The sequence below is a fragment of the Larus michahellis genome, chromosome Z (assembly GCF_964199755.1).
Source record: "Larus michahellis chromosome Z, bLarMic1.1, whole genome shotgun sequence".
Taxonomy (NCBI): domain Eukaryota; kingdom Metazoa; phylum Chordata; class Aves; order Charadriiformes; family Laridae; genus Larus; species Larus michahellis.
Genome location: NC_133930.1, coordinates 32,100,675 through 32,127,006, shown reverse-complemented (window position 1 = coordinate 32,127,006; position 26,332 = coordinate 32,100,675). Strand labels below are relative to the sequence as shown.

The window sequence follows — 26,332 nt, the reverse complement described above, 5'->3', positions numbered from 1 at the left end:
AAAATTGTTTCAGGGGTTTTTTTGCCTCTAATGAATGTTGCTCACCTGCTTCGGTGTTTAGAATTTTTTCTCCTCTTTATCTAGATTACTTGTTCTCAGACTGTGATTATAATGTGATGTGATGAAAATAAAATGATCTGCAAGCAAAAATATTTTGGGACTGGGGAGTTCGAAAGCATACTAAGTCTTTTTCAGTAATATTGTGCAGAGTGAGAAATTTTGAGAACGCATGAGCTTCAAAGTTACATTTCTTAATTTTTCGTTGTGGGGGAATCACAGTTTTTCTCTTGGCTTAGATCGATAATTCACATGTTTATCAGAAATACTGTGCAATATTCTGCTTTTCTGGTTTCTTACAGTTTGTAAGAAATTCTCAATGAATTTGGTATGAGTCTGGCTTAGAGTGATTAATGAAGATACTTATTAAAAAAACACAGTGTATTATTATTGGAACCAGAATACACTTCTGTGCTGTATGCAAGGCTAATTGATAAGAATGTATTGTTATAAATAGAATGGAGACGGTCTCAGTTTCATCTATCAGTCACTGAAAGCAAAATATTTTCAACTAACCCCTATACTACTTTGCACCATGTTTTCTGATTGCTTTAGGGTTCAGCATTTCTTTTTTCACAGTACCTTTTATCTTAAATACCATTTTTAACTGAAACAAGTTATTAAGCCTCAGCAATGATGCTAAACATACGGTTTTCTTATGCGTGATCTTATACAGAATTATTTCAGCTCATTAATATTCTAAACTATGGTGTTTTGTAATGGAGATTTCTCTGAATGAAATGTCCTGTGTCTTTCAAAATTTGATGGATGAACTCTTTCTATCAAACCAACTGTGAACAAAATTTCATTATATGCTTTGTAACACTGATCTAAGAAGAAAATTTCATTTATATGTGTACTAAATTTATTTCTCAAAAAATTCAGGTCTTTGCTGAGATATTTCTATACGTATTAAATATTAATACCCAAGCAACAACTTATATATTCTGGGGTATAATGTCAAAAAGGTGAAATATGGCAAGTATTCAAAAAATTGTCAGTCTGCCTTTACTGGATTAATACTGTTACTAAAATCTGGACTGTGAAAGGTGAGTTACTGAAGATATAGGCCATATTTTTAGCTACTATAAATTGCTTTTTCTTTAGTATATCTATACTTATTAGCATTTCTTAATCATCTGCCCCACTGAATTTGCAAATGCCCATTATGAAAGAAGATATTGTAAGAGCTACTACCAGAAGAGCAATTCTTGTAGATGATAAAAAAATTTTCTTGTGTTGGATGCTTAGGAGTTTTTGAGCCTTCTAACACCACATACTTTAAAAATATACAGTGATATACACTCAGATAGGTAATAATTTTCAGTTTTAAATGTATTAAATAATAACATATTTTTCACTACAGGTGAAATGTGATCAGTACTGGCCAAGTAGAGGCACAGAAACTTACGGACTAATCCAAGTGACCCTTTTAGACACTGTTGAATTGGCAACATACTGTGTTCGTACATTTGCACTTTACAAGGTATATATACTTACACTATACTTTCAAATTTAATTGTAGGCAACTTTTATCCTTTCCTTTTCCTTTTTTCTTCTTTCCCTTCCCTTCCCTTCCCTTCCCTCATTTCCTCATTCCCTTTCTTCCCTTTCCCTCCAACTTTTTGCCCTCATTTCCTCCTAGCAGCACTAAACAATGAGACGACTTCTACAGACCGAGTAGCTGTGTTTTTCTTACAGCATGGAGTTTGGTAAGTTAGTACAGAGCTCTCGCTATGAAAAACCATTTAACTGAATTAAATACTGGCTAAAGCTCTGGCACTTGTGATGCATTACTGTACAATATACTTAAAGGTCTTACTTTGTTTGAATCCTGCAATTTAGAATATAAGAAACATTTCCCTCCATATTTATCTCTGGCCCCAAATGTGATTTAAATACACTTCATTGGTATATATGCTTCTGCAGTTGTTTCATTGAAAAGTGCCAATATCACATTAAGTGGCAGTTTTGTCATAATTTGTTTTTTTAACTTCATAGAATGGTTCAAGTGAGAAAAGGGAAGTGAGGCAATTCCAGTTCACTGCCTGGCCTGACCATGGCGTCCCAGAACACCCAACACCATTCTTAGCTTTCCTGCGACGAGTCAAGACCTGCAACCCACCTGATGCTGGACCTATGGTTGTTCATTGCAGGTAAGCTCAGAATTTCTTTCAAAGCATCATACATCAAGATTACTGCTTTCTGTTTTCTTGCAGACAAAAAAATTATCTTCTTTCAAAGAGACTTCTGAGTCTGTCAAAGAAAAAGATGGTTGCAATGCAAATTGTGATTCTGAGTATGGCTTTGACAAGTTGGATGGGCCAGAATTATTTTCTTTGGTCTGTGCAAGGGTATTTTTAGAATATCTAAAGGTCTACAGGGAGGACATCTGCAGGGAGAATAAAAAAGTATCTATGGCATTCAGAAGGTAGCATGAAAAAGAAAGAGGATAGTGGTGATTTAAGAACATGAATATTGAAGAAAGTGTTTTTTGAGCAATGAAACAGCTTTTGAAATCATTACATACATTGTGTATGAAAGCAAAGAAGACGAAAATTAAGAAAGGTTATTTTTGAAAGGTTTTATTGAAAGGAGGTAGAAACCTTAATCTGCATTCAAGGTTAAACCCTCAGCTTAGGACTGTGAGGAGCTGGAACGGCAAAGGATGCAACTTGGGGAACAGGTTGAGCTCAGTTCCAGGAAGATGAGTCCTCCATGCTGCTTGCAAGGTAGCAAACCACTTTAGGCATTATAATGTATGAAATAATACATGCTCAAGAGAAAAACATCAGCTCCTCTAAAGTTCTGGGAGTAAGGAAAATGAAGAGGAAGAGATGAGAATTCTTTAGAAATCTATGACAAGATCTTTTAGAAAGCCTTAAAATCATAAGAACATCATCAGAACATGTGCCAATTCACATGCTGTCACAGAACATGTGCTAATTCTGATAGAAGCTGTAAATTGGGTCCACCTCATTCCAGGGGTATATTGTTATAGCTTACTGTGCTGCCCCTTTCAAAGTGAATTCCTGAGATCACTGATTACCAGTCTTGCTTTTGTCATCCAAAAACTGAGGAATACGAATTACAAAGATTACAGCATAGTAATAGCAAAGAGTACAGCATAGTACCCCCTCTAGTTCTGGCTTCATACATATTCATAAGCCAGCCATGGAAGCTGGTTATTTGAACATTTTTAAAGTGATTAAAAGAGGCTCTTGTAAATGAGACAAGAAAATACAGTCAACAGGAAAACAAAATAAGCAGGTCTTCAATGTTGAAAGGGATAGACTGTTTAGAAAACATCAGAGAACATGGAAGATAGGGATTTAAAGTCTATTGGAACACCAGGGTTACAAATGTGGAATAAATATAAATAATAACACAAATTTATTTATACAGTTTGCTCAGTCTTTCCTGAATGGAGACAAATCTTTTTGTACCTGTATTTACAGGATCTTAAACCATTTCGAATATTACATAGAATTATAGAATACCTCAGCTATGATTTCATCAGCTTGATCCATTTAGAGCATACCTCCAAAGGTTAGCAGCAGTGAATATGTTATACTCTAAATCAAAACCAAAATTAATAGAAGAAATGAATCCTCCCACTCTGGGAAGGCTGTTAAGTTAGTATAATTACCTAAATTCTCTCAATGCGAAAATAGACAAATTAAATTGATTGTTGAGTCATACAGCAAGTCATTGGAAAAGATGAAATAACATACAAAGCCAATTAGCACTCAGTGGTATTGATGAACTGCAAGGTCATTATTTTCTCATTGTCCTTGATTATGCATGCAAATTTCAGTGAAAGTGATGGTCAGGTCAGGTAGTATCATTTGATGCCCGTTAAGAGACTTTTTTTCCCAATTTCCCATTAATTTATTTACCTATTCTCTATAATGTGCATATGCTGGTAGTAAATTTATTGAAGCTCTTTGCCTTATGTATAGCTTCTTGAGACATCAAGATTTTAGGCATTTCATACAACCTATCTTCTACAAGGCAGACTTTCAAATATTCTATTATTTTAGTAATCCCACTTCCAACAATTTTTCTATGAGCAGAACTAAAGAAACCAGATTTCTAGCAAATTTACAAATTTAAGTGACTGCATTTAAATTTTTTTTCATGCATCACCTTTCACTGCCTTCTAGTAGTCACTCTTTTCCACTCAGATATTTCATCTGTTCTTGACAAACTTCTTGCTTTTCATTTCTTCATTTGCTGGCCCCTAATCTGCCTCTTCAGCCTTTTAAAAAGTCCTCTTTTCCTTGTTCTGTATCTTCTCTGTCACTGTCTCCCATTTTGTGTTCAGGAATCATTAAAGCTCATGTACTACCATCATTCAGATATTAAAAAGTATTTCAGACTTTCTCCACTAGAGCAAAACAATATAATATAATGTCTTGCATCCTTTGCCTATGGCAGACAGTGCTTTTCCAAGTTATCCCACTAAAGAAGTAATCTGAGTTTACTCCCCAGCGGGAACATGGGATACATAATGGGGAGTGGAAGACATCTGAGATAGCACTGATACCTACTTCTGTCTTTCTTCCAGTACCTAACAAACTGTTAGAGCTCAGGAAATTATTATAACGACGTGTTATAGAAGTACAAATACAAGGGGGTTTACCTTTTAGAATATATTTGGTTAGAAGAAAGAGTAGGTATGAAGCAGCTGTGGAAGCATTTTCCGCAAAGCTTTTAACCCTTAAAAAAATGAAAATAAAAGCTAGGAGGCAACCAAGTACAGGGGGAAGCTATTTGTCTATAATATTCCTGTGAATTTAGCTCAGGGTTGCTTACTGCCCAAAAGCTTAGCTCCTTTTCGCTTTTGATTCAGGTTAACACCCAGCAAAAGCAACAGGAGCATGCCTGGGTAAGGAATAAATAATAGACCCAGCTATCTGCATTTTGATCTGTGGAGAGTAACCCCCTATTTATTCTGTATTTATAAGTAGGTATTGTTAAGTGAAATGTTTAGCCTAAGCTTTTCCTTGCTGCATTCTCCACACATGGCTTAATATTGACCAACAGTTGTCTTTCAATCCACTTCATGTTAAGAGATTAAGAGGTTTTTCCAATTTACTTGGTGGTTTTGGGATATGGCTATATATATCCTAGAGAGAATCAAAGTAGTTGGAGATCCTGTTCATGATTGTGGCCCCAGACGAGTTTGTATCAAAGCTTCACTAGCTGATAAGCTAGTTTAATATCCTGTTCCTAGGAAATGGTTGTTGAGTGTATGAAGAATTTATTTAATAACTTACATTGTGCCTAGTGGGAAAAAGTCTGAGGTGAAAACAAGTGACAACTGAAGATCCCACCCTATAAACATTTGAATGAATTCTGTTCACATAGCAGTGACCAGAAAAAAAATGCAGTGTTAACTGGTGAAATTAACTGTGAATATAATGTAAGTCTTACCATGAAAAATTACTAGACTTTATAAGATGTTCTGATAAAGTCATATCAAACAAATGCAAGCAGAAGCCTTCATAACAAATTTTGTGTGATAAAAGCAAAGATACATACAGAATTATGTGATCAGAATTAACGATAACATTAGTCATTATTTGTTACAAATGTCCATACAACAGATATCTTTGCATGTTATTTACACATCTACTTTTGATAACAGTTTCGTTGCCCATGCAGTATTGAATTTTAATCTAATATAGAAGTCAAAAACAAGTTGAGAAATGTCATATGTACTTTCTACCAATCAGAGCTCTTGTGCAGAAACTTTGGCAGATTTTTAAGCTGAAAAGGTAATTAGAATATAATTAAAGGTATGTTATTTTTAAGGAGAAAACAGATCATTGCTGAAAGGATTGTGAAGTACCAAAGGTAACATCAAGGCCTAATCTAAATGCAGATTGGTTTAATTTATGTAATCAGATGTTCTAGTAGGATTACCTCTATGAAAAAGGTGCAGTGGTAATAATGCAGATACATAATGCCATTGCACTCTTTTTCCAGTTAAAAAAATCTGTACTTTTCCGTCTATATCCAGCAGGAAAAAAAGGTTAGCAAAGCCCAAATCAAGGTAAAGTTAAATTTAGGAATTTTTATTTTATATTTTTTTATATTTGTTATAAACTGCAACGTTCTGTGATCCTTGCTTAAGTTGCATTCTCCCAAAGGCAGATGTATCATTATTTTTAGTGTGAGATTTGGTAGAGGAAAATGGCTAAATCAAAGGTTAAACTAGATGCAAAAAAAAAAAAAAAAATAATAGCACAAAAGAAATTTAGCAGTCCCATCCTGTTTGTAGATACTTTTCATAATGTGTGTTCAAATCTTGGCTTGGCTTATTTAGAATAACTTGTCTGAAGATTTTTCCATGGTAGTTGAAATACTTGATGCAGGTAGATGCTTTTTCATTTGTAGACTGTTATATTTTAAGACTGTATCCTCTCAGTCTCTTTGCGCAGAAGTTGAGTAATATCACAATCCAACTGGTGTCTCTGCTTGAGTTGCCCTAATTTGCAGAGCTGATCTAGAAAAAAGGGTTTCTTTAATGAAAAAATGCAGGCTTAAACCCTAGGATTCTGCATTGGTGAGGCTGTAATGTGTGGTCTAATGATAGTGTGGAAAGCACACGTTTTTGTTTGAAGTTGGATTAGTGCAGGCAAACAGGTGCTAATCAGATCATAATAAAATAGCACCGAAGGGGCTTTGGAGCTTTATGCTACTATGTTTTCAAAACATCACAGAAACTTTAGTAGTTGCTTCAGTAACACTACATGAAAGCTTAACGGGTAAGTGCAGTCCCTTATGTTTGAATCTGTCTTCTTAATACCCGCACCAAGGGGCACATCTTTAAGACACTTTGTGAAGTTTTGGCAGATAACTGTTAATGCTGCTCTTGCAAAGAGAAAAACTTGGATGTTTGGAAGAATGTGACTGTATTAATTAAATCCATGTCTAAGCATACTAACATAACCAGTTAGCACAGTAAAAACAAGTTAATTTTCAAAAAATCACAATATGATCTTGTATTTCTTAAAGTAGAATACTTACCTAATTTGTTTGATGTTTCAGAATAAAAAATAAATTATATATATAAGTATATATATATATATATAAAAATATATATATATATAAGGCAATGGTTTTCCAGTGGATTGTTTTACTTCACCTCTATATCTTTTGAACCTTCCTTACACTTTTGCCACATGCCTCACAAGTGCTCATTTTCTAATCCTGGCAGTGAGTAGGTTGCAGATGACTTCCTATCCTTTTTCATGGTGAAGGAAGAAAATCCCCGCAGTACATATTTAGAAGTCTCTCAAAGGAGATTGAAAAATACTAAAAGCTTCCTCATCCCTTCCATCTCCCTACCCGAAGAACAACTCAGGATCTCTCCTGAGTTCCCTGGATAGCTGAAAGCTCTGGAGAGGAAAAGATAGTAAAGGCATTTTAGTATGACAAGTATTTTAATATCACAAATATTCTAAACTTTCTTTGCTTTACCCAGCAGCTACTGGTTGCTACTATATATTAGACCGTGCTGGGTATAATCCATATATGAAAACACTATTACTGTTTCCTTTCCAGCTGTTAGTTGTAGGTCACCGTATATCTCATTAGGACAACTTTTTTTCTCAAAGTCTTCATTCACGAATTAAAAGCAAAGGGAGAGGGATAAGGCTGTTGTTAGATTCTTTTCTTAAAACAATGCATATTTGGTGACCCTGCTTAGGATGTTTAGTTCCTCTTAATATGAAAATATAGCAATGAGTAAATGTCTGTGTTTTTACATTGTATTCCATTTGTATTGATGGTCTCAGTTACTCTGGCTATACAGTCAGAGTAACTGACTGAGAGTCACTTCACTTCTACACATACCGTTCTTCTTGGGAGTTATTTCATTTCTACATGTACCTTATATAAAATACACCAAGGCTTGCAGAGCTTGATACTTTAGGAGCTTGATCTCTGTTTAAGGAACTGGAACTGTATTTTCTTCATTTAGAAATGTTTGGATAGTTGTTCTGTCTTAATTGGAATTGTAGAGTCTACTGGAAAATGAGAAAGAGTCTATAAAGAGGGTTAGTAAATGCTTGTTGACAGAAACAAAGCCTGATGTTTGAGAGGTTGATGGCCCCTCAGCACACTGATTGAGGGGTCATCGGTATAGCAAGACACTACTTCATAATCACTTGTGTAATGAGTGGCATCACAGAGGGACAGGAGTTGGGACTTGCCTTCATATTCTCACCATAAAAGCTTACAAGGTTGTGAAAATTTAGATTCCAAAAGTTTCGGTTGAATCTGGCTATTGAAGTTGAAGACTCTGGCTATTTTATGCAGAACATACAAGAGTTTTCACCTAATTACTCTGCTATGTTCATGCAATTATACAGACAAAAAGCAGAGTCTCCATCTGATAGAGCCAGTGATGGAGGGGTAATGCTGGAATTTTTTTTCTCTGTTTCAAATTTGAATGTCATTAGTTAGGATCATCTTGATTACAATAATGCCAGTTACCTTCCCCAACAGGTCACTCTTTAACTTGTAGGCAGTCTGGGTCTTATTAGCTTAGATCCCTGATTTGTTTCCTTAAATTTAGGTGCTCTCATATGAAAACCTGGAAGTATGAACATGACAAGGATTACCATACAGTAGTTAATGTGACAGTGTGCAGGGTCCTTAGAGATTGGCTAGGGTACCTGGATATTTTTAGTTTGAATAGGAAAATACTATGCTACATTATCCAGAAATCCTCCTTGAGGTGTCAAACACCGGCAAACCGATCCAATTTCAAGTTTTGTCTTAATTTAGAAACCAGTTTTGCACAGCAAATCAGCCTTTCCTAAAACCTGAATTGAAGTTGCTGTATGTACAGTATACGCTTCCGTTGCTTATAAGTACAAAAACTCAGTATCATTGGAGTCATTATTGAAATTCAAAAGCAAAAAAGTAACAAATATTTCTTTATGAAGATTCAAATAATGGAAAATACCTACTTGTGGTCTTTTTGATTAAATCAGTCCTACGTGTGTAAAGTCATCTTTGGCTGGCACTTCGCCTGTGGTTCAGGGGATTATACCCCGACTGCAGTGACTCATGGCTGGATTATCTTTTAAATCCTAAAAAGCTGCTGTGACTGCATAAGGCAAGATTTTGTTTCTGGTAGAAGTCAGAAATCTGTAAAAGAACGTGGTGAATGCTATTACTAGATAGAATCAGTGGTCTCTCTAGGACAGCATCCCATCTCTGTCAATGGCAAATGTCAGAACTTTCAGGGGAAGGTAAAAAACTTCTAAGTCAACAATATTTCAGCCAAGTTTCCTCCCCAGTGGCAAGCAGTTAGTGACTAGTCTAGGCCTACTTCATGAGGATTTCAGTTTTTTTCCCCAGTTATTCCTTTAGCTACCTAAAGAAACTGATGGATACTTTATTGTTCATATTCATGATTGTACAAGCAGCAAAACCAGACAGTCTTTCACTTTTTTCCTTCTCTAAGTATTATTCTCTGACAAGCAGTTTCACACATCATGTGGGAAGATATCTATTTACTATTATTTTAAAAATGTGCCTCTTCATTTCACTAAATGTTTTTGGGTAAAGGGAGTAGAAAAGAACGTTCTTTAACACTGTTTCTTGTTTTACATGTCTACAACTTTCCCTCATGTTCATCCATCGTAGCAAGCTAGGACAGCACAAAATATCCTAACCTGCTTCAGTACTTGACATATGGAGGGACATGGCAGAGGATCTTCACATCCTTAGTCTTTTTGCTGGCTGTCTTTGCTCACTCGTTAGTGACGTACCCTTTTTTTGTAGCCTTAGTAACAGTAACTGTTCCCCAGGGTTTTTTTTTCTTTTTTTTTAATAAGAGGTAAGGCAACAAAAATAGTTCCAGAATTATGTCAGTGGAGGCACTGGGGCCAGACTTGGATTCGGCCAACAAATGGTGCCAATTGAGCAGGTCTCCTGGAGACTGATGACTTTTCACTCAGTGAAATAACCTGCCCCTTACTAAAATGTAATAATTTTCTGTAAGATTTTTTTAACAGAAGCAATGCCTTTTCCATGTGTTATCTCAAATTACAAATATATTGGTGCTGATAATTATTTCCATATATATATTATCATGTCCTACAAGGCCTGTAATTTCCTTTGACCTAAGCTGTAGTTTGATACATTATTTGATCAGCGCTCTTAGTGAGTCATTTTATCCATATGTATTTAGTTAATTGGTTATTTTTCTCCCCGCCCATGTTTATATATAATATACTCTACAAAGGAAAAGGAAATCTGACTGCTTGCAGCTGAGTCTAGTAAAAGAGCAATTAGGTTCTATCAGAGCCAGCAGCTGTCTGTAATGAATTCTGAATTAAAATTATGAGTGAAGAAAAGAATCCAGCCATCTGCAGGAAATGTGAAAATATTTTTATAACCCAATAGCTGAATTCTGGAAAGGGGTATCTCTGAGATTTCCCAGCTGTACCTACAGTAAATTCCGGAATATCCATGGACACACAGTATACTGGAACACATTGCATCAACTTGGCTACCCAGCATATTTGGCTAACTTCGAACAGGCTGTATTTTTATCTAAAGTAATCAGCATGAAAGCCTCTTTAAATCATCTCCCTGTGTCTCTAGAAGTAAAACGCAGCTTTAAAAATAGTTCTGTTATCTTTTTGTGGAGGCTTTCCAATCAGTATTCTGCCCTGAATATTAATCTTTCTTCATTTTTCATACTTTTATAGACTTATTTCAGGGTCTCATCACTTGTTATCAGATTTTGTGAATGACTGCTGTTCCAAGTGAATCCTGCATTGTGGTGCCTATTTTTTTTTTCTGTCACCTGAATTTTAAAAATAGTTTTAATTTCTGAAAAATTATCATAATACAATACAAGCCCATTTTACAGCTACTTTCAAACTTCTACACCAAAACCTCCATGATTTTCATAACAGCTTGTCCACAGTATTTGCTCCTAAGGTTCAAAACTCCTGCAAAAAAGAAAGAGATCAGTGTCCAACCTCTAAATGACAAATTGTGATTAAAAAATGTGAAATGCTTAGTGGTATTAACCTCTCACAACCTGATTTTCTACTATATTGCATGGAATTTAGGCTTGTATAAAAACTGCTGAGGTTAAAGGAAAGAAACATCAGAAATAGTACCAGTAACCAAGCTCTTCAGCTGTCAGTGGAGTATTGTCAGAGATATTGAAAAGGGTGTTTATTCTTTTCACTACTAGGTCTAAGAAAACAGAGGCCTAGCAAGAGCCTTGATATGAGCTCATCAGAGAAGCCTGATAGTTTTTTATTCTCTGTTTTCTGCTCTGTAACATCTCACTGCATTATTACTGTTTTGTAACTATTTCAATTCAAACCAAATCTAAGATGGCAAGATCATGTTTGTCTCATCCTCCGAATGTATCCTCTAGATATATCAGTTCTTCACGGAAAAGGAAAAGACATCTTGAGGTGGAGATCCAAAACACTAGGTCTGCTACTAAAGTCCCACCAGCTTCAAGTTTGAGGACTAATTTCTGGTAATTTCCAAGTTTTCAAAGTAGGGAAAAAAAAAAAAAGGGAAAAAAAAGAATTTTTATAGAGTCCATTTAATTTAATTTAGGTCTTTGAACTGTGATTGGTGCAAAAAAAAAGCCAGTGAGGACTGAGGAGAGCTGGTACTGGTTTCTTTTTTGCATTGTGCTTGCCAGATGAAATACTGTGTCCAGATGATAATCTAGGACGTCACCACTGTTTTGTCAGTGTAAAACCCAAGCATAACAAACGGCAAGTGGTAGTGTTCTGACTAGAAAACAGGGATGCTGAGGACAGTCGGTGTTAAGAAAAAGAAACAAATGTTGACCACAACAGAGGTACAAACACCTAGAATCAGGGAGGCGTCCAGAAGGACTCTGAAACTAGAACGCACCTTAGTGTTCAGCAAGTACTTTCGCGGTCATCCTGTTATTCAGTACTGCAGAACGTTCTTCCCATTCTTCCCATTTCCCAATCCAGAAATGCAGAACATTTCTTCCCACCTTCTTTAATTCATTTTCAGATAGCATCAGTTCACCTTCCTGTTTCCAACACAGATAGGGCAATAGCTCTTCTACATGTTCCACATGAAACTGTAATCAAAGCACAGAAATATGCAAAAGTACAAAACAACTCCTCAAAATGTTCCACCGAATGCAAAACAGGTCGAAATGCAAAGAAAGCAAGGAATAGTTGTTAGCAGTAAGCAGCGTAGTTTCTGGTCGTTGACTTCTTTGCTGTACTGTAATCTTCACTTCTATTTATTGATGATAGGACCACAGTGTACTTCCTCTCATGGATTACTCAGAAGTATCATTTTCTGTATTTACTACAGCTGTTCATGCATAGATCTATCTTTAATTGAAGGTAACGAGTCACAGTATGATGTGTTTTCAAAATTAACCTCAAAATACATTCTCTTTCTAAACAGTGTTTCACTAAATTCTATTTTAGTAAACTTTAGATCTTTGTTTATTGAAATGCCTAATGACGAGGATGCTTTGTGAATGCATTCTACAGTACAAAGTACAAATATACACTGAATCTCAACAAATCTCACAGAGAAGATATATTTAGGATAGTTAGTCTTTGATGGTAAATCCAGAAAGCAGTACACTGAATATATAAGATTGTATTTAGAGAAGCAGGAAAATAAGAAAGAGGATATCTTGAGAACTGGATTAATTTTGAAATAAAAAATCACAGTAAATACTTGTGCACAGATAAAACAGTACAGAGAAATATTTAATTCTAATTTTTTTTCTTTATGTATCTGAGTAATTGAAGAAATCAGGTGATATAGTGATTTATAGTAAGGTGTATATATAAAAATCCTCTATGAAAAGCAGGATTATGGCATGTATTGCTATATAAAATCAACAATCAACTCTGAAGGGAAAAAGAGATAAGAAAAAGCAGTGGTATGAAAAAGGATTGATGAACTTTTCAGTTGTCATGTTATGTAATTTCTGCTATATTCCATCTCACAAGCAGAACAACAAGAGATCTTTTTTTCACCAACAATTAACGATTTCGGGAAAGAAACAGGCAGAAGTACTCTGATATTCTGTCCCTTTTAAGGAAGAAAAAGCAAGGATCAGAAATAGTACTGTCCCTTTTCAATGGCATAGTTCCTAAAAGTGTCAGGTTCTCAAAGGCAGAAGTGTTGATTGAAAGGAAGAGGTCTAGATGATCTGATTAACAGATGCGGGGTGTGGAATGCTTGTACTTTCTTTAAGTATGTGGGACTGTGAGACCTATTCTAGGCAGCGCGTTTAAGCTTCTCTCCCAGGACATGTCTAGAATGTTGTTTTCTTAGAATGCCTATCCAGCAAAGTCTAATAAAAGGATTTCTGTAGGACAAGTTGTGTCCATAACTTGTTGGTTAATAACCCTTAATGGATCCTTTCATCCATTAATTTCTTTTTGTCATCCATGGTATTCTGCAACAATGAGTTTCACAATTTAATTATGTACTACATGAAAAACTACTTCCTGTTTGTTTTAAATTCTCTGTCTCATTATTTCATTTCATGATCCTATTTCTTGTGTTACAAGCGAAAAAGGAATAGTCATTTTCTTTTCACACTGTCCACATAATGCATAGTTTTATGCTCTTCTTTCATATCTCCCTTTCTCTTGAGTCTTCTGTGTTATCCAGTTTGGTTAGCCTCCCCTTCATACATTGCCATCCTCTTTGACAACATAAAGTTGTTTCTTCAACCTTATGATATCTCTACCATTCTTGAGAAGGGACACACTGCTTGTCATGGAGGTGAAAGCAAGGGCAGCCCTTTGGCCTGCAAAATGGTCTCATAATGGCATTCATGGGAAAATTTACAGAAACTTTCAGTAAATTGGGGTTTCTCAGGGTGGTAAAAGAATGAATGAGTGTGAGAGTGAATAAGGATATCACACAAAATCTTTCCAATCCTACAGAAACCTCCTAAATCTAATTGCAGTGCAAAAATGTAACTTCAGGTAAATGGCTGTTGCATTTTAAAAGTATGCTCAGAGATTACCTGTGGCTGTAATATTTGTGGTTTCAGATCTTACTTTCCTTCACTGCATTACTTTACTGAACTACTTATATATCTTTCACTTTCATCGTGCAACATAGTACATCTTCCTCCACTGATAACACTTAAATTATTTCTAATACTTGTGAGCTATCAGTTAGTGGAGTTGGTCTTTACAATGTGTACTTCCACAACTACGTTCCTGTATTGCTTTGAAGCTGTATAGGAGTCCTTCTGCATTTCTGTACAGTGTTGGCTAATGACAGACCTGGATTTAAAGTCTGGTGAGAGGATTTGAACTGCTGCAATGGAATGTCCTTGTTAGAAGTGTCTCTTAAAATGTTTTTCTTTCGTTTAGTTGAATATTATTAATGCTACATTTTTATCCTGCATGGAAAACTCAGTTTTTAAAATTATTTTAATAAACAATTATTCCCTGTACATGGGATTTGTTAAAGAAATTTTGTGGAGTTTTTGTTCTGTATGTTTTAATATTTGACAGTTTGTGTGTTTGTGTTCATGATACAATCTGGTAAAACAGTTTCTTGTGCTTGATCTCTCCAGAGCTGAATTTAGGATTAGATTAAGAACAGATTTTCTTCCTGGACATTATTACACTTCTTCAATCGCATATTACAAAAAAATTGGCTTAAATCTGGGGCAGTTATTTTTGAAGAATTTATGGTAATGGTAGAATTCTAAGAACATACAGACTGAAAGGAAAATCTTCATAAAGCTCAGTAAAGGAAGAAAGATCTAAGGCTGACTTTTGATTTTTGAGCCTTCTATGCTTTTGCCAGCTAGCTGTGAAAACTCTGGGGAGCTCTAGACTGAGCTTTGTCTACTTGTAGTGAAATCTCCTGTTTTCTGATTTTTTTTCTCTTGGTCATTTTAAGAAGCTTTATATGACCTCAATGACAAATATGGTTGCATCCATGCATACCTTAGAGATAAAGAATATGCAATGGCTAAAATCTTTTGTTTGGTGAAGCGTTATACCTAAAAATATGTCATATACCATACTTGATTACTCGTATCTGACCATAACCACAGTGAGAAGAAAAGAAACTCATTGTGCACTTGCAGATCAATTCTCAAAGGTCTCTTATAAGCTGGTACCAGAATTCTTGAAGCAGTCCAGTATCTCTTCTAAAACGAAATTTAAGTTTACCTCTTTGCACAAGGTCTTTATGCTGTTCCAGTCAGATTTATCCCTTCAAAAGGATGTTCAATGATTTCATAAGGGGCTCTTTGCTGCTTCTTGGATGAAGGGGTGATTTTCAACTGTGTTCTAATTTCCTAACAGGAAAAGAAGAAAATAATCTAAATATTATCCTTGTTGGGACTACTACAGGATCTCTGTAGGATTGGAATCTTATTAATCATATAAAGTTCCTCAGTAAAATATAGGCATTTTTATATGTTTGCCATATCAAAAGCAACTTTATGTACTTTCAGTTCATAAATGCAAGCTTCATTCAATCTGGAACTGTAATATTCAATAAAATTTTCCCCTGATATGAGTCAAAAATGTCCTAAATGATTTTCGGTCCATATTTTACTGTCTTTGCTTCCAATTAAATGATCTGTGAATACTGGCAATTACACTGCCTTCCTTTGCCAAATCACTGAAGTATCAGTAAAGGGTCATCATTTAAACAGCTACAAATTAATCACAAAAGCCAACCTTTAACACATCCATACAGTGATTTTAATGTAAAATGGCCCTCTTATGCCTCTTAATTTTTCTTTTTGTGAATTGCAGCTGTATTGCATCACAGGACATTAAACATGTTTCAGCTCATGGGACTGAGTCAGGCATGTTTTTAGAAATTGAAAACAAATGTTATAATAGGATAAATGATAATATTTGAAGCAATAACAGTTTCCCAGTAGGCATGCCTATTTAAGAGATTGCTTAGGTTTTCAGCTTGTAAACGTAACAGTATCTTTCACTAGCTGAAGTGATAGAATATTTTTTTAAATTCTACGTTTGACAGTAATACTAAAAGATGCAAACTAAAAGGGCAAGAAAGTCAATAACAAGTGTAGAATTAATTTATGAAATTATTCTTGTTAGCTGAATTATGATCTTTAGAAGAAAGTAGATAGGAAATTTTTTTTGATGTTTCAGTGGCAAATTAGTGAGGATTCAAACTGCATGGCTTCCTAGCAGTGTATCAGTAGCATATTAAGAAATCTGTATGAGCGCAGAAGAGAAGGAGAAACAGGGGATAAAGATAGGATAGTTTCTTGTTCTTGTATAGGAAGCTGTTGGATTTTGGAGATAGAAGCTGTGTAGGGGCAAAGAGGAAGGAAGTTAAAATATTCATAGCATTGGTTTCATTTTTACCTGGAAACCAAAACAGGTAGCCTGGTAGAAACGCAGCCCATTTATAATTGGCAGAGTTGGAATGTCCTGGACACCTTAAGGTAGTAAAATATCTTGCTGGATAAAATGATCCAGAGAGAAGTGTCTCAGGAGCCCAGTGGAGCCAAATGCCTGAATAAATGTAGCCCTTCTATCCTTATCATGAAAACATGGTGCATTGCATTGGTGCAATGGTGTCATGATCTCCACAACCTCTGCATAAACCTGTAAACTAGCAAATATCTTCTGTGGTACAGTATGCTAATAACTATTCCTCTTTGAGTTCGCTCATGGGAAGAGTAAGTATGTAAATGATAATACAAGATGTGAAGAGAAGAAATGAAAACTGCTCATTCCGGCTGAAAATGCAAGCTTTTAACCTGGTTGGAATTTTGCAGTTGTGGTATGTAGGTATCAGTGAACCTTTTAAGGTTTGATCTGAAAAATGGCGCATCCAGTTAAAAACACGGTGCTGGAACATTAATTTTTTAATACATGATAGGAAAGAGAACCATATTGTAAGCTTCTGAGAACATCTGCAGTGTCAAACCTTCTTATTTCTCACTTGGTCAGCACTTGTTAGGCTGACAAAAACTGAATGTGAAGAGGCACTGTTTAAGGAATGTTTTAAAACTTTTTATAAACCAGTCTGACATACAAACATGTGCTACTTGTAGTGATTTCATAGAATCATCGAACGTGTTGGGTTGGAAGGGACCTTTAAAGGCCATCTAGTCCAATCCCCCTGCAGTAAGCAGGGACATCTTTAACTAGATCAGATTGCTCAGAGCCTCATCAAGCCTGGCCTTGAATGTCTCCAGGGATGGGGCCTCCACCACCTCTCTGGGCAACCTGTTCCAGTGTCTTACCACCCTCATTGTAAAGAACTTCTTCCTAATGTCTAATCTAAACCTACCCTGCTCTAGTTTAAAACCATTGCCCCTCATCCTATCGCTACATGCCCTTGCAAACAGCCCATCCCCAGCTTTCTTACAGGCCCCCTTCAGGTACTGGAAGGCCGCTATAAAGCGTCCCCAGAGCCTTCTCTTCTCCAGGCTGAACAACCCCAACTCTCTCAGCCTGTCTTCATAGCAGAGGTGCTCCAGCCCTCGGATCATCCTTGTGGCCCTCCTCTGGACCCAGTCCAACAGGTCTATGTCCTGCTTGTGCTGAGGGCTCCAGAGCTGGACACAGTACTCCAGGTGGGGTCTCACCAGAGCAAGTAGAGGGGGAGAATCCCCTCTCTTGATCTGCTGGCCATGGTTCTTTTGATGCAACCCAGGATGCAATTGGTCTTCTGGGCTGCAAGTGCATATTGTTGTCTCATGTCCAGATTTTCATCCACCAGTACCCCCAAGTCCATTTCCACAGGGCTGTTCTCTATGACATCATCCCCCAGCCTGTATTGATAAAGACGATTGTCCTGACCCAAGCGCAGGACTTTGCACTTGGCCGTGTTGAACTTCATGAGTTCATAAGGTTTCTTTGCAATCAAAAAAAAAAGCAACAGTGAGACAATTTTTTGAGTTTTTCTCCATCATTATTACCAACATTATGGTTACTAAGGAGCTTATGTTATACAAGGTAAATGAACTCCCATTTAGCTAGGATAGTCATCATTTCATTTGTCTGTGTATTTTCTTTCTCTACAACTCCCATTAATCAATATCATTGACTGGTAAATTTTCTTAAGCTCAGAATATTGATTAATTCTTGTCAGAGTGGCATCTAAGAAAGTTGAGATTGATGCATTTTGTCCGCTAGCAGAAGTCCTCAGCTGCTTGAAGGGGATCTGTGTCTGGGAAGAGTAACTGGTGGCAGGAACACATGATTAAGAATATGTAAATACAGAATCTTAGAAACAAAACTTACTGCATATGAGATTAAAACACCTTTCTGCTCTGTACTTCTTTCTGTTTTGATTATAAGTAAATGCAGTTTGCTGGTAACTGTTGAATATTCCTAAAGTGTCATGCAAGAAATAAAGGCTTACCCCTAATTATTGATTTCAGCATGGACTTATGATATTTAATATCTCATGAAAATATAGGAACTATGAGAAGATTTTTGTTTTTATATAACTGTCCTCTAGAAGCTGAGTTGTAATTTTTTTTCTTTCTATGTCTCTTCAAAAAATGGCAGTTTGTGGTGTTCTTAAATATCCTTAACTTAGATAATGTCAGGGTCTTGAGGGTTTATAAACTCTTTGTTGCTTACTACACTATCTACTGCATTTTGTGTCACTAACTGAAAACAGTTAAGCATTTAGAAGGCCAGAAACTATCATTCATTGTCACAGACATGATGTCATCCTGGATATAAAAATGATACAAAAAAACCATTATATTTTACAATTGTGCTTTATACAGCTACATGTATGCAAATAGTTGAAACAAAACTTCATCAAGCACAGTCATATACATGGCTGTAAAAAGACAATCATGCATCTGAAGATTTAATTGAGTACAGCTGATGTCCAAACGTCTCCATAAAAGAATTCCTGTAGAGATTTTAGGGAACAGGGCTTCATTTGGCATACAAGTTGGATATTCAGACCTTCAGTATATTTTATGGTCTTCTGTATTCTGTAGTCTTTGTCACATTCCTTCTACATCATTCCTGTTCAGTTATGCCAAATCTGTAATAAAGCATCATGTGTGACTAATGGTAATCACATCAAGGTGAGAGCTGTAAGTCTCTTTTTCCTCTCCTGATTGCATAACATTGTCCTCAGGAGCTATTAAAGGTAGTCCATGCATGTAACAGACACCACCTTCAAGACAGGGAGGGAATGACTGAAAATCCTTGAAAGTCTGGCACATTTCGACAGCAGGTATCATAAAAATAAGCTGCTGTTAAGTAGGTCTATTACTGAGACAGGTTTAATTCTCTTAGATCCAACTGAATATTTCATGATCAAGGTTTATTCCTGTGCCAAGCTCACAGTAGCTGACCTATGTCTTCTTCTACCCTCAAGTCACACCAATGAGGGGAAAGCAACTCTGTAGCTCAGAGTTGTTCCTGAGGAATCCCTTACTCTGCAGTACTGAGAAGTAGTAGTTTCTTTGGCCGCAACAGGATTGATGTGACTTCGCTTCAGCTCCTGCCTAAAAACAACAACTGACTTCACTGAGAACCTGTAAGGAAGCACTAACTTTACCTTTGCCTGAAAAATATTACTCACACAGTCTGGACATTATTCAATGCTGTGATTTCAAGCTTTGTCTTTAAGCATATTTTAGTACTTTTATCATCTGTCCTTTGTAATAATGTGATAACTGAGCATCCTGATCCAGGAGCTGGCCATTCCAGATCTTTCTTATATTTTCCTAGAGATGCAAGACAGACATTGAAGTGCGCAGCAGGGGGTTTTCCCAGCCTGCAGCTAACTAGGCATCTAACATCTAACTAGGCATGGTTCTGCGTTGCAAAGAATAACAGTATGGCCAGGCAAAATGAAAAAGCAAAGGACAGAAAAACTGTATTAATAGGAGCCCCGTTGACAGAGTTGTGGGAGGAATAGAAAGTTTACCTCCAAAGCATGAGAGAAATATGTAAGGCTTAGTTTCTGTAACATTATTGTTTGCCAATAAATTCACCTCTGTAAACAGAATAGCAGCAACAGCATTTAATGAGTTAGAAATCATGCTACAAATAAAGCCTGTCTTCTTAGAGGATTCATCATCTTCAGTAATTTCCATTTTTAAGAACATATATTTCTAGAACATGTTACAATATGTTTTATTTCTATTATAGTCAATTCTGAAACTGCAAGATGCAAAGATCTTGTATAAAAACATTCCACGTTCTCAATTGCTTTTAATAGGTGTTAAAGTAGTTTACTTATTTCAGGGCACCAATCTCTTTCATAAAAACTGATGTTCGAATTCAGAAAAATGTGCTGTTCAAATCAGTGTTATGAAACTTTAGAACTTGAATTCCATAAAAGTAAGTACAATGCATGAAATAGACTTTCATGTTTTCCCTCCTGTGTTCATTTCTTTTAGTGCTGGAGTCGGCAGGACTGGCTGTTTCATTGTGATAGATGCCATGTTAGAGAGAATAAAGCATGAAAAGACTGTAGATATTTATGGCCACGTAACTCTAATGAGAGCGCAGAGGAATTACATGGTTCAAACTGAGGACCAGTACATCTTTATCCACGATGCACTGCTGGAAGCAGTGACATGTGGAAATACCGAAGTGCCAGCCAGAAACCTGTATGCATATATCCAGAAGCTGACACAGATAGAAACAGGCGAGAATGTCACAGGAATGGAACTGGAATTTAAGGTACTTGGATTTTATGTTGTGGGGAACCAAAAGCAAATGTTGTAACACTTAATGCTGCTCTGTCCTCCAGCGGTTGTTTCTAGTAATCAAAAGATAAGACACTGGCAGGCAAAAATTTTAAATTAGGAAGATGATCCTTTGAAAAATTTACAATTCTGTCTTCAGTTGGTGACCAGACAAGAACCATTCAATGGTTTAAACCTGCTGTTCCTTTATTGTTTCAATAGCTTGAAATGTGTATTTGTGTAACTGTTTAATACTCAAATTTGTCCATATAGGTTAATAGAGCAGACATTAAACTTTTATAAGATATTAAAGGAAGCTTTACAAATATTTAGGTAATGCAATAGAATATCAAAAAGTAAGCATCTGAAATTGAAATTATTCGTTAATGGATAATGAGCAGAGATCATAAAATCTGATTGTGTCATTTGTTTTTGTTATACCTGCGCTTAATTCTTTTAATTTATTTTCAACAGCGTCTTGCTAGCTCTAAGGCTCACACTTCAAGATTCATCAGTGCCAATCTTCCATGTAATAAATTCAAAAATCGCCTTGTCAATATTATGCCATATGAGTCTACAAGGGTATGCTTGCAGCCAATCCGAGGAGTAGAAGGCTCTGATTATATCAATGCCAGTTTCATTGATGGATACAGGTACTAATGTTAATGTGTTCTCATGTAGACTGTTTTAAAAGTTTACAAACTTATTTATGTAATTATATTAAAAATAACAAAATTTAGTATTGAAATTTAGTATTGTTTATTATGTGTGTGTGCCACGTTCTGTTGTGTGGTTTTTTAAATATTAATAAAAGGTTTAGATTTTCAGCTATGATAATCAATACAGGAAAATTCTGTAAATGACATAAAGTCTTAAATGTTTTATTTTTACCTACCTTTAAACCACTGAGAACTTCCAATATGTTTTACATGCTGAAAGTTACTGAGATTTTAAGAACATTCATGATTCACAACTATTCTTAAAAAGGTACATAGAAATAACATACAGGAGATACAGTCTCTGTGTCAAGGTGATAACCTACGATCTTGGAACACTGATTAAGACTAGACCTAGCTGCCAAAAGCATTTTATACATAAACAGTTATGTAGCCCACCAGCATCTTCATGACAACATGGGGCAATATGCCCTCAGCTGAATTAAGCATCTGGTAGAAAAAGGCATGAAGGACAAGTGGTATAGTTTCCCTAAGGCAGTTTAGCTGTACCTGAGTATCCATATCCACAGAGATAATTTTCTGAGCCTCTGCTCATAATTGGAAACAACCTCTATCTCCTCTGTCACCCAGAAGGGTGTTTCTGTTGATTGAAAGAAGCAAAAACAACATGAACTGGACATCATCTTATAAAGCTGCTGATACAGAAGCTTTTAACAGCTTGGTGGTAGCTTCCGTTAGTAGGATATTTAGACCTGGAAGTGCAGTGCATTCCATTCCTGAATTTTCTTCCTGCCTTACTTTTGCTGGAGGCATCAGACTGTTGAAAAGGAGTTAATAAAGAAAATGCTGGATGCTATAATTCCTAAACTTAATAGATTGTTAAACAGTTATTTCTACAAAATGAACCAGCACAACTAAGTGTTTCTAAAGTGCTTTTTACAGCACACAAGATTGATCTATTAGACTTGCATTAAAATTTAAATAATAATGATAAAGTAATATATCATAATATTAACAGAGTAATTTCCCTCTCAAAGTTCTAAAAATAAAAAGCCATAGTTTGATTAAGTAATCATAATAAGGTTCTAATGTGCTTATTATTAATAGTATATAACTTTTTCCCTCTAGATAATGTTTACATATGAACAGAGACATTTGTATCAACTCACTTTTTTGATTAAAATATTTTTCTTAATTTACTTTTTTTTTCAACATAGACAACAAAAAGCTTACATAGCTACACAGGGTCCTTTAGCAGAAACAACTGAAGACTTCTGGAGAATGCTCTGGGAGCACAATTCTACAATTGTGGTCATGCTTACTAAGCTACGAGAAATGGGCAGAGTAAGTACTGCTGTAACATTCCTTTGCTGAAATGTTTGTTATAATCATTTTTTATTAAAATATTTAATTGTTATGGGGATTTCTAAAGGTAAAGTCGAGGATTTAGGTTCCTTCTCCTTTTGAAATATTGGTGGCATAGTTAATCACCGTGTGTAAGGTTTTCCAGTCTGTAGGTGTGTTGCAATAGACAAGCTAGTCATGGCATTTTATTGTGATTATTGAGATACAGCAACTGAGTTTGCATGTTGATGTTCCGAAATATGCAGAGAGAGCGTTGCTGTCTATTAAAAAATAAAGATTTGTTATTTGGAAACTTCACTTTTGCAGCGCCTCTTTTAACAATGTTAAAAGAAAAGTGTGGTAATTTTGAGATCTGAATGTCTTCTGTGTGTTCATAGTGCTGAACTTTAAAGTTCCAGCATCCAGTTTACAATCCTAAACTCATTCAAGTGGTGCTTTGTGTAATGGAAAGAACAAAGCAATTTACTACTTGGACAGGATTACATCAAAATAAAGCTGGTATGTGATGAGTGAAGTCTGAGTCAGGCCATGTATCTAGGGAACAGAGATGATTCAGGATATGGACAGTGGATGCAGAAATAGAGTCTTGACTGAGGCCAGGGGGACTTGCTTCAACAGGGAAGAAGAAAGAAAACCGAAGGTGGCCTCAAGTTTTAAATTCCGTTCTGTATTGAAAATTAAGCTTGGGATAGCTCTTGTCACTCATAAACAATAGAACTGAGCAGAAATATAAACGAGTTCAGACGTACAACAACCAGAGAGAACCGCTTTGCAATGCAATATTGAAGATCATTTTTTATTCTAGGTATGGAACTTCATGTTCACAGCAAGACAAACAGTTCATTTTCCTGTCACTGATGGCACTTTCCATGAGTATTACACTTATCTGAGTAAAAATGGTTTTATACTAGTTTATGGTAGTGGTCTTGAGTAGCAGGAAATGTATTTTGCTTTGTTATTTTGTAGGAAAAATGCCACCAGTACTGGCCTGCAGAGCGCTCAGCCAGATACCAGTATTTTGTAGTAGATCCAATGGCAGAATACAACATGCCACAGTATATTCTGAGGGAATTCAAGGTTACAGATGCAAGGGTAAGTTAACATAGCATTACACTAGTTCACATAAGTTTAAAAGAAAATGTCAGTTTCTTTCTTTTCCTCTGTTTTTTTTTTAGTTTTTATTATTATTAGAAAAACCCTAGGGGTGTACTTTCTACAAGTAATAAACAAATAACAGATAGCGTTATTATTAAATGAATGGGATCTGTGTGTAAGAACAATTTACTTCATTCAGATCTAACATCTGGGCAGCACAACTTTGTAAAGTTCTGAATAACTGTTTGTACCACAAAACATTAGATGATTTGAGGACCATTCTCCCTTTCTTCCTCATCTCCCCCTTGATCATTTTTGGGGGCAATTTTTGTCACTTACAGCTGTAACTATGTTTTTTCCACCACCCTCTAGGCTGAGTGCGTATGAAGGTTAATACATTGAGATTTAAAAACTGCAAAGCAAATAGCATTCGTAAGAAAAGCTTGACAAGCTTTGCACATTATAATTTGATTTTTGGCACAGCATATTTTCATCACTCTTGTATATCTGCAGAGTAGATACATGCAGCTGTGACCCTAGCATCCTCATTTTCATACTGCATTTCTTATTTGAATTTCTGAGTCCAAAATTGAGCAGTGATATAAGATCAAATGTGCATAAATTTTAAATATATATGTGGCATTTCTCAGACTTTTGATTTCTAGCACTTTAGTCTGCATGGCAAGAAAAATTACTGACAGCCTCCATTTCTGTAAGCACTGTAGAATACTGTTTGTTCAGGCAAAACAGCAGGACATACTGTCCAGGAATAACATGAGTGATTACTCAGAGTTGCCAGTCAGCATACAAAATATTAGACTTTCCCATAGTTAGACTGCTTCTTTTAATGTTATCTTCAAGTAAAATTAGGTACTACTGGTAATTAGATGGACAGTATTTTCACTGACCCAAGTCAGCATAGGAACATTGTAATTTTGCAAATGAGACTTAGGTGTGTGTTTTTGAGAAGAAACTGTAGACACACTGGATCTGATTTTCATTCTATTTGAAATCTAGTAAGGACCACATGACTCATAGCTTCTTTAACCTATTTGTGTTTAACAAAAGTGAAGAATAAGAGGCTCCTAAATTCAGTCTTTAGCCACACTTGTAAGCATAGACAGTCAAAGCCAATTTCACCACAATTGTGCTGGTAGTTTTCCTAGATCATCTATTAAAGATCTCTTCCATCTCAAACTGGAAGAGGTCTTGTGTGACATAGTTCACCAAGCTCAGATCACAAAATAACAAGGAAGACAAAAAAGCCACAGATGTAGTTGAAGTGTCTGAAAACAGTATATATTTCAGAAAGGTTTTGTCAAGAGTTTATAATGAACTAGGATATTTATGAAAGTTCTCTTTACTTACAGCTAACAAACAAGTAAACAGTCTGAAAGGGTTGAATAACTCAATTTGCAAAAGTAGTTTTATTAGACCTGATATTAATTCATCTGTTTCCAAAAGTGCCAAGCATACATACACCTTGGCATTCCTGTTGTGATATTTTACCATCACACATCATTGCTTCTCCAATTTTGAAAATCTCTTTACCTTGATGGTCCAAATTTTGTTGAAAAATTGTGTTGAAAAAAAAGCTCACGGGGCCATCTTAAATTTTCTAGATGTGCTGGGAAACTATAGCTCCTTCCAAATTTACTAGAAGTGGTGGGTACTATTTACCAAAATGTACATTATAGTTTTCCTGTAGTTAGGCTTTTATGGCTGTCCCACCCAGTAATTGAGATCATCTAACTAAATTGTTGTAGTCAAAGAAGAGGAAATGATGCAGTGGTTGTAACCAGCCTCTCTCCCTCTTATCTCCAAAACCGTCTGTAACGTTAGAACACCATCCGTGCTCTGGTAGACCCAGAGACAAGAAAAGAAGCACACTGCCTTTATAGGTGTCAGCAGCAAGTGTCTGGTGTAGAACACTCTGTTATTTCTGAAACTGAGCTGTGAATTGTTGTAAGGTGAAATTGACCTCTGTAAGTCTTTCAGTCTGCTACTTCTGACTGCTTTATACTCACTTTCTCTGTAAACTCCAGAGGTCAATATGATTGGGCAGTGTCATTTAAGGCTAAACTATTAGTGATGACTGTAAGAGTGTATTATAAATTGTACAGCCTTATCAAAGGACAATTGAATATCCCCTGTGAGGAGCAAGAAATCCAAACGGTCAGCCAATCAATAAGGCGATACATTAAAAGCTCTCTGCTCCACGTAGGGATCTGAAAGTTCAAATTTTGATAACTAACTGTGCAAACTGTCATAACATTAGAAAGTAAAGATTTTAATAAAATTTGGCATTTGTATTTGGACTGCTATAGGCAAGCACCTACTTAAAAGAAAGCAGCACTACTTATAATGTCAGTAGCAGAGGGAACTGTGTAAGAAATTGCAGATCAGTTCCCAATATGTTTGA

At 35.9% G+C, this 26,332-nt stretch overlaps 1 protein-coding gene across 24 annotated transcripts in view; it reads left to right on the top strand.

Annotated features, from left to right (window-relative positions):
* PTPRD (protein tyrosine phosphatase receptor type D) overlaps nt 1–26,332 on the top strand; it is a 1,287,856-nt gene that overhangs the window by 1,245,904 nt on the left and 15,620 nt on the right. For all 24 annotated transcript variants that reach the window (XM_074569146.1, XM_074569145.1, XM_074569143.1 and 21 more), the window contains 6 exons: nt 1,424–1,543; nt 2,059–2,213; nt 20,483–20,768; nt 21,248–21,426; nt 22,668–22,794; nt 23,782–23,907. In XM_074569146.1, coding sequence (XP_074425247.1) covers nt 1,424–1,543; nt 2,059–2,213; nt 20,483–20,768; nt 21,248–21,426; nt 22,668–22,794; nt 23,782–23,907 — 993 coding nt within the window. The remainder of the gene's footprint in view (nt 1–1,423; nt 1,544–2,058; nt 2,214–20,482; nt 20,769–21,247; nt 21,427–22,667; nt 22,795–23,781; nt 23,908–26,332) is intronic.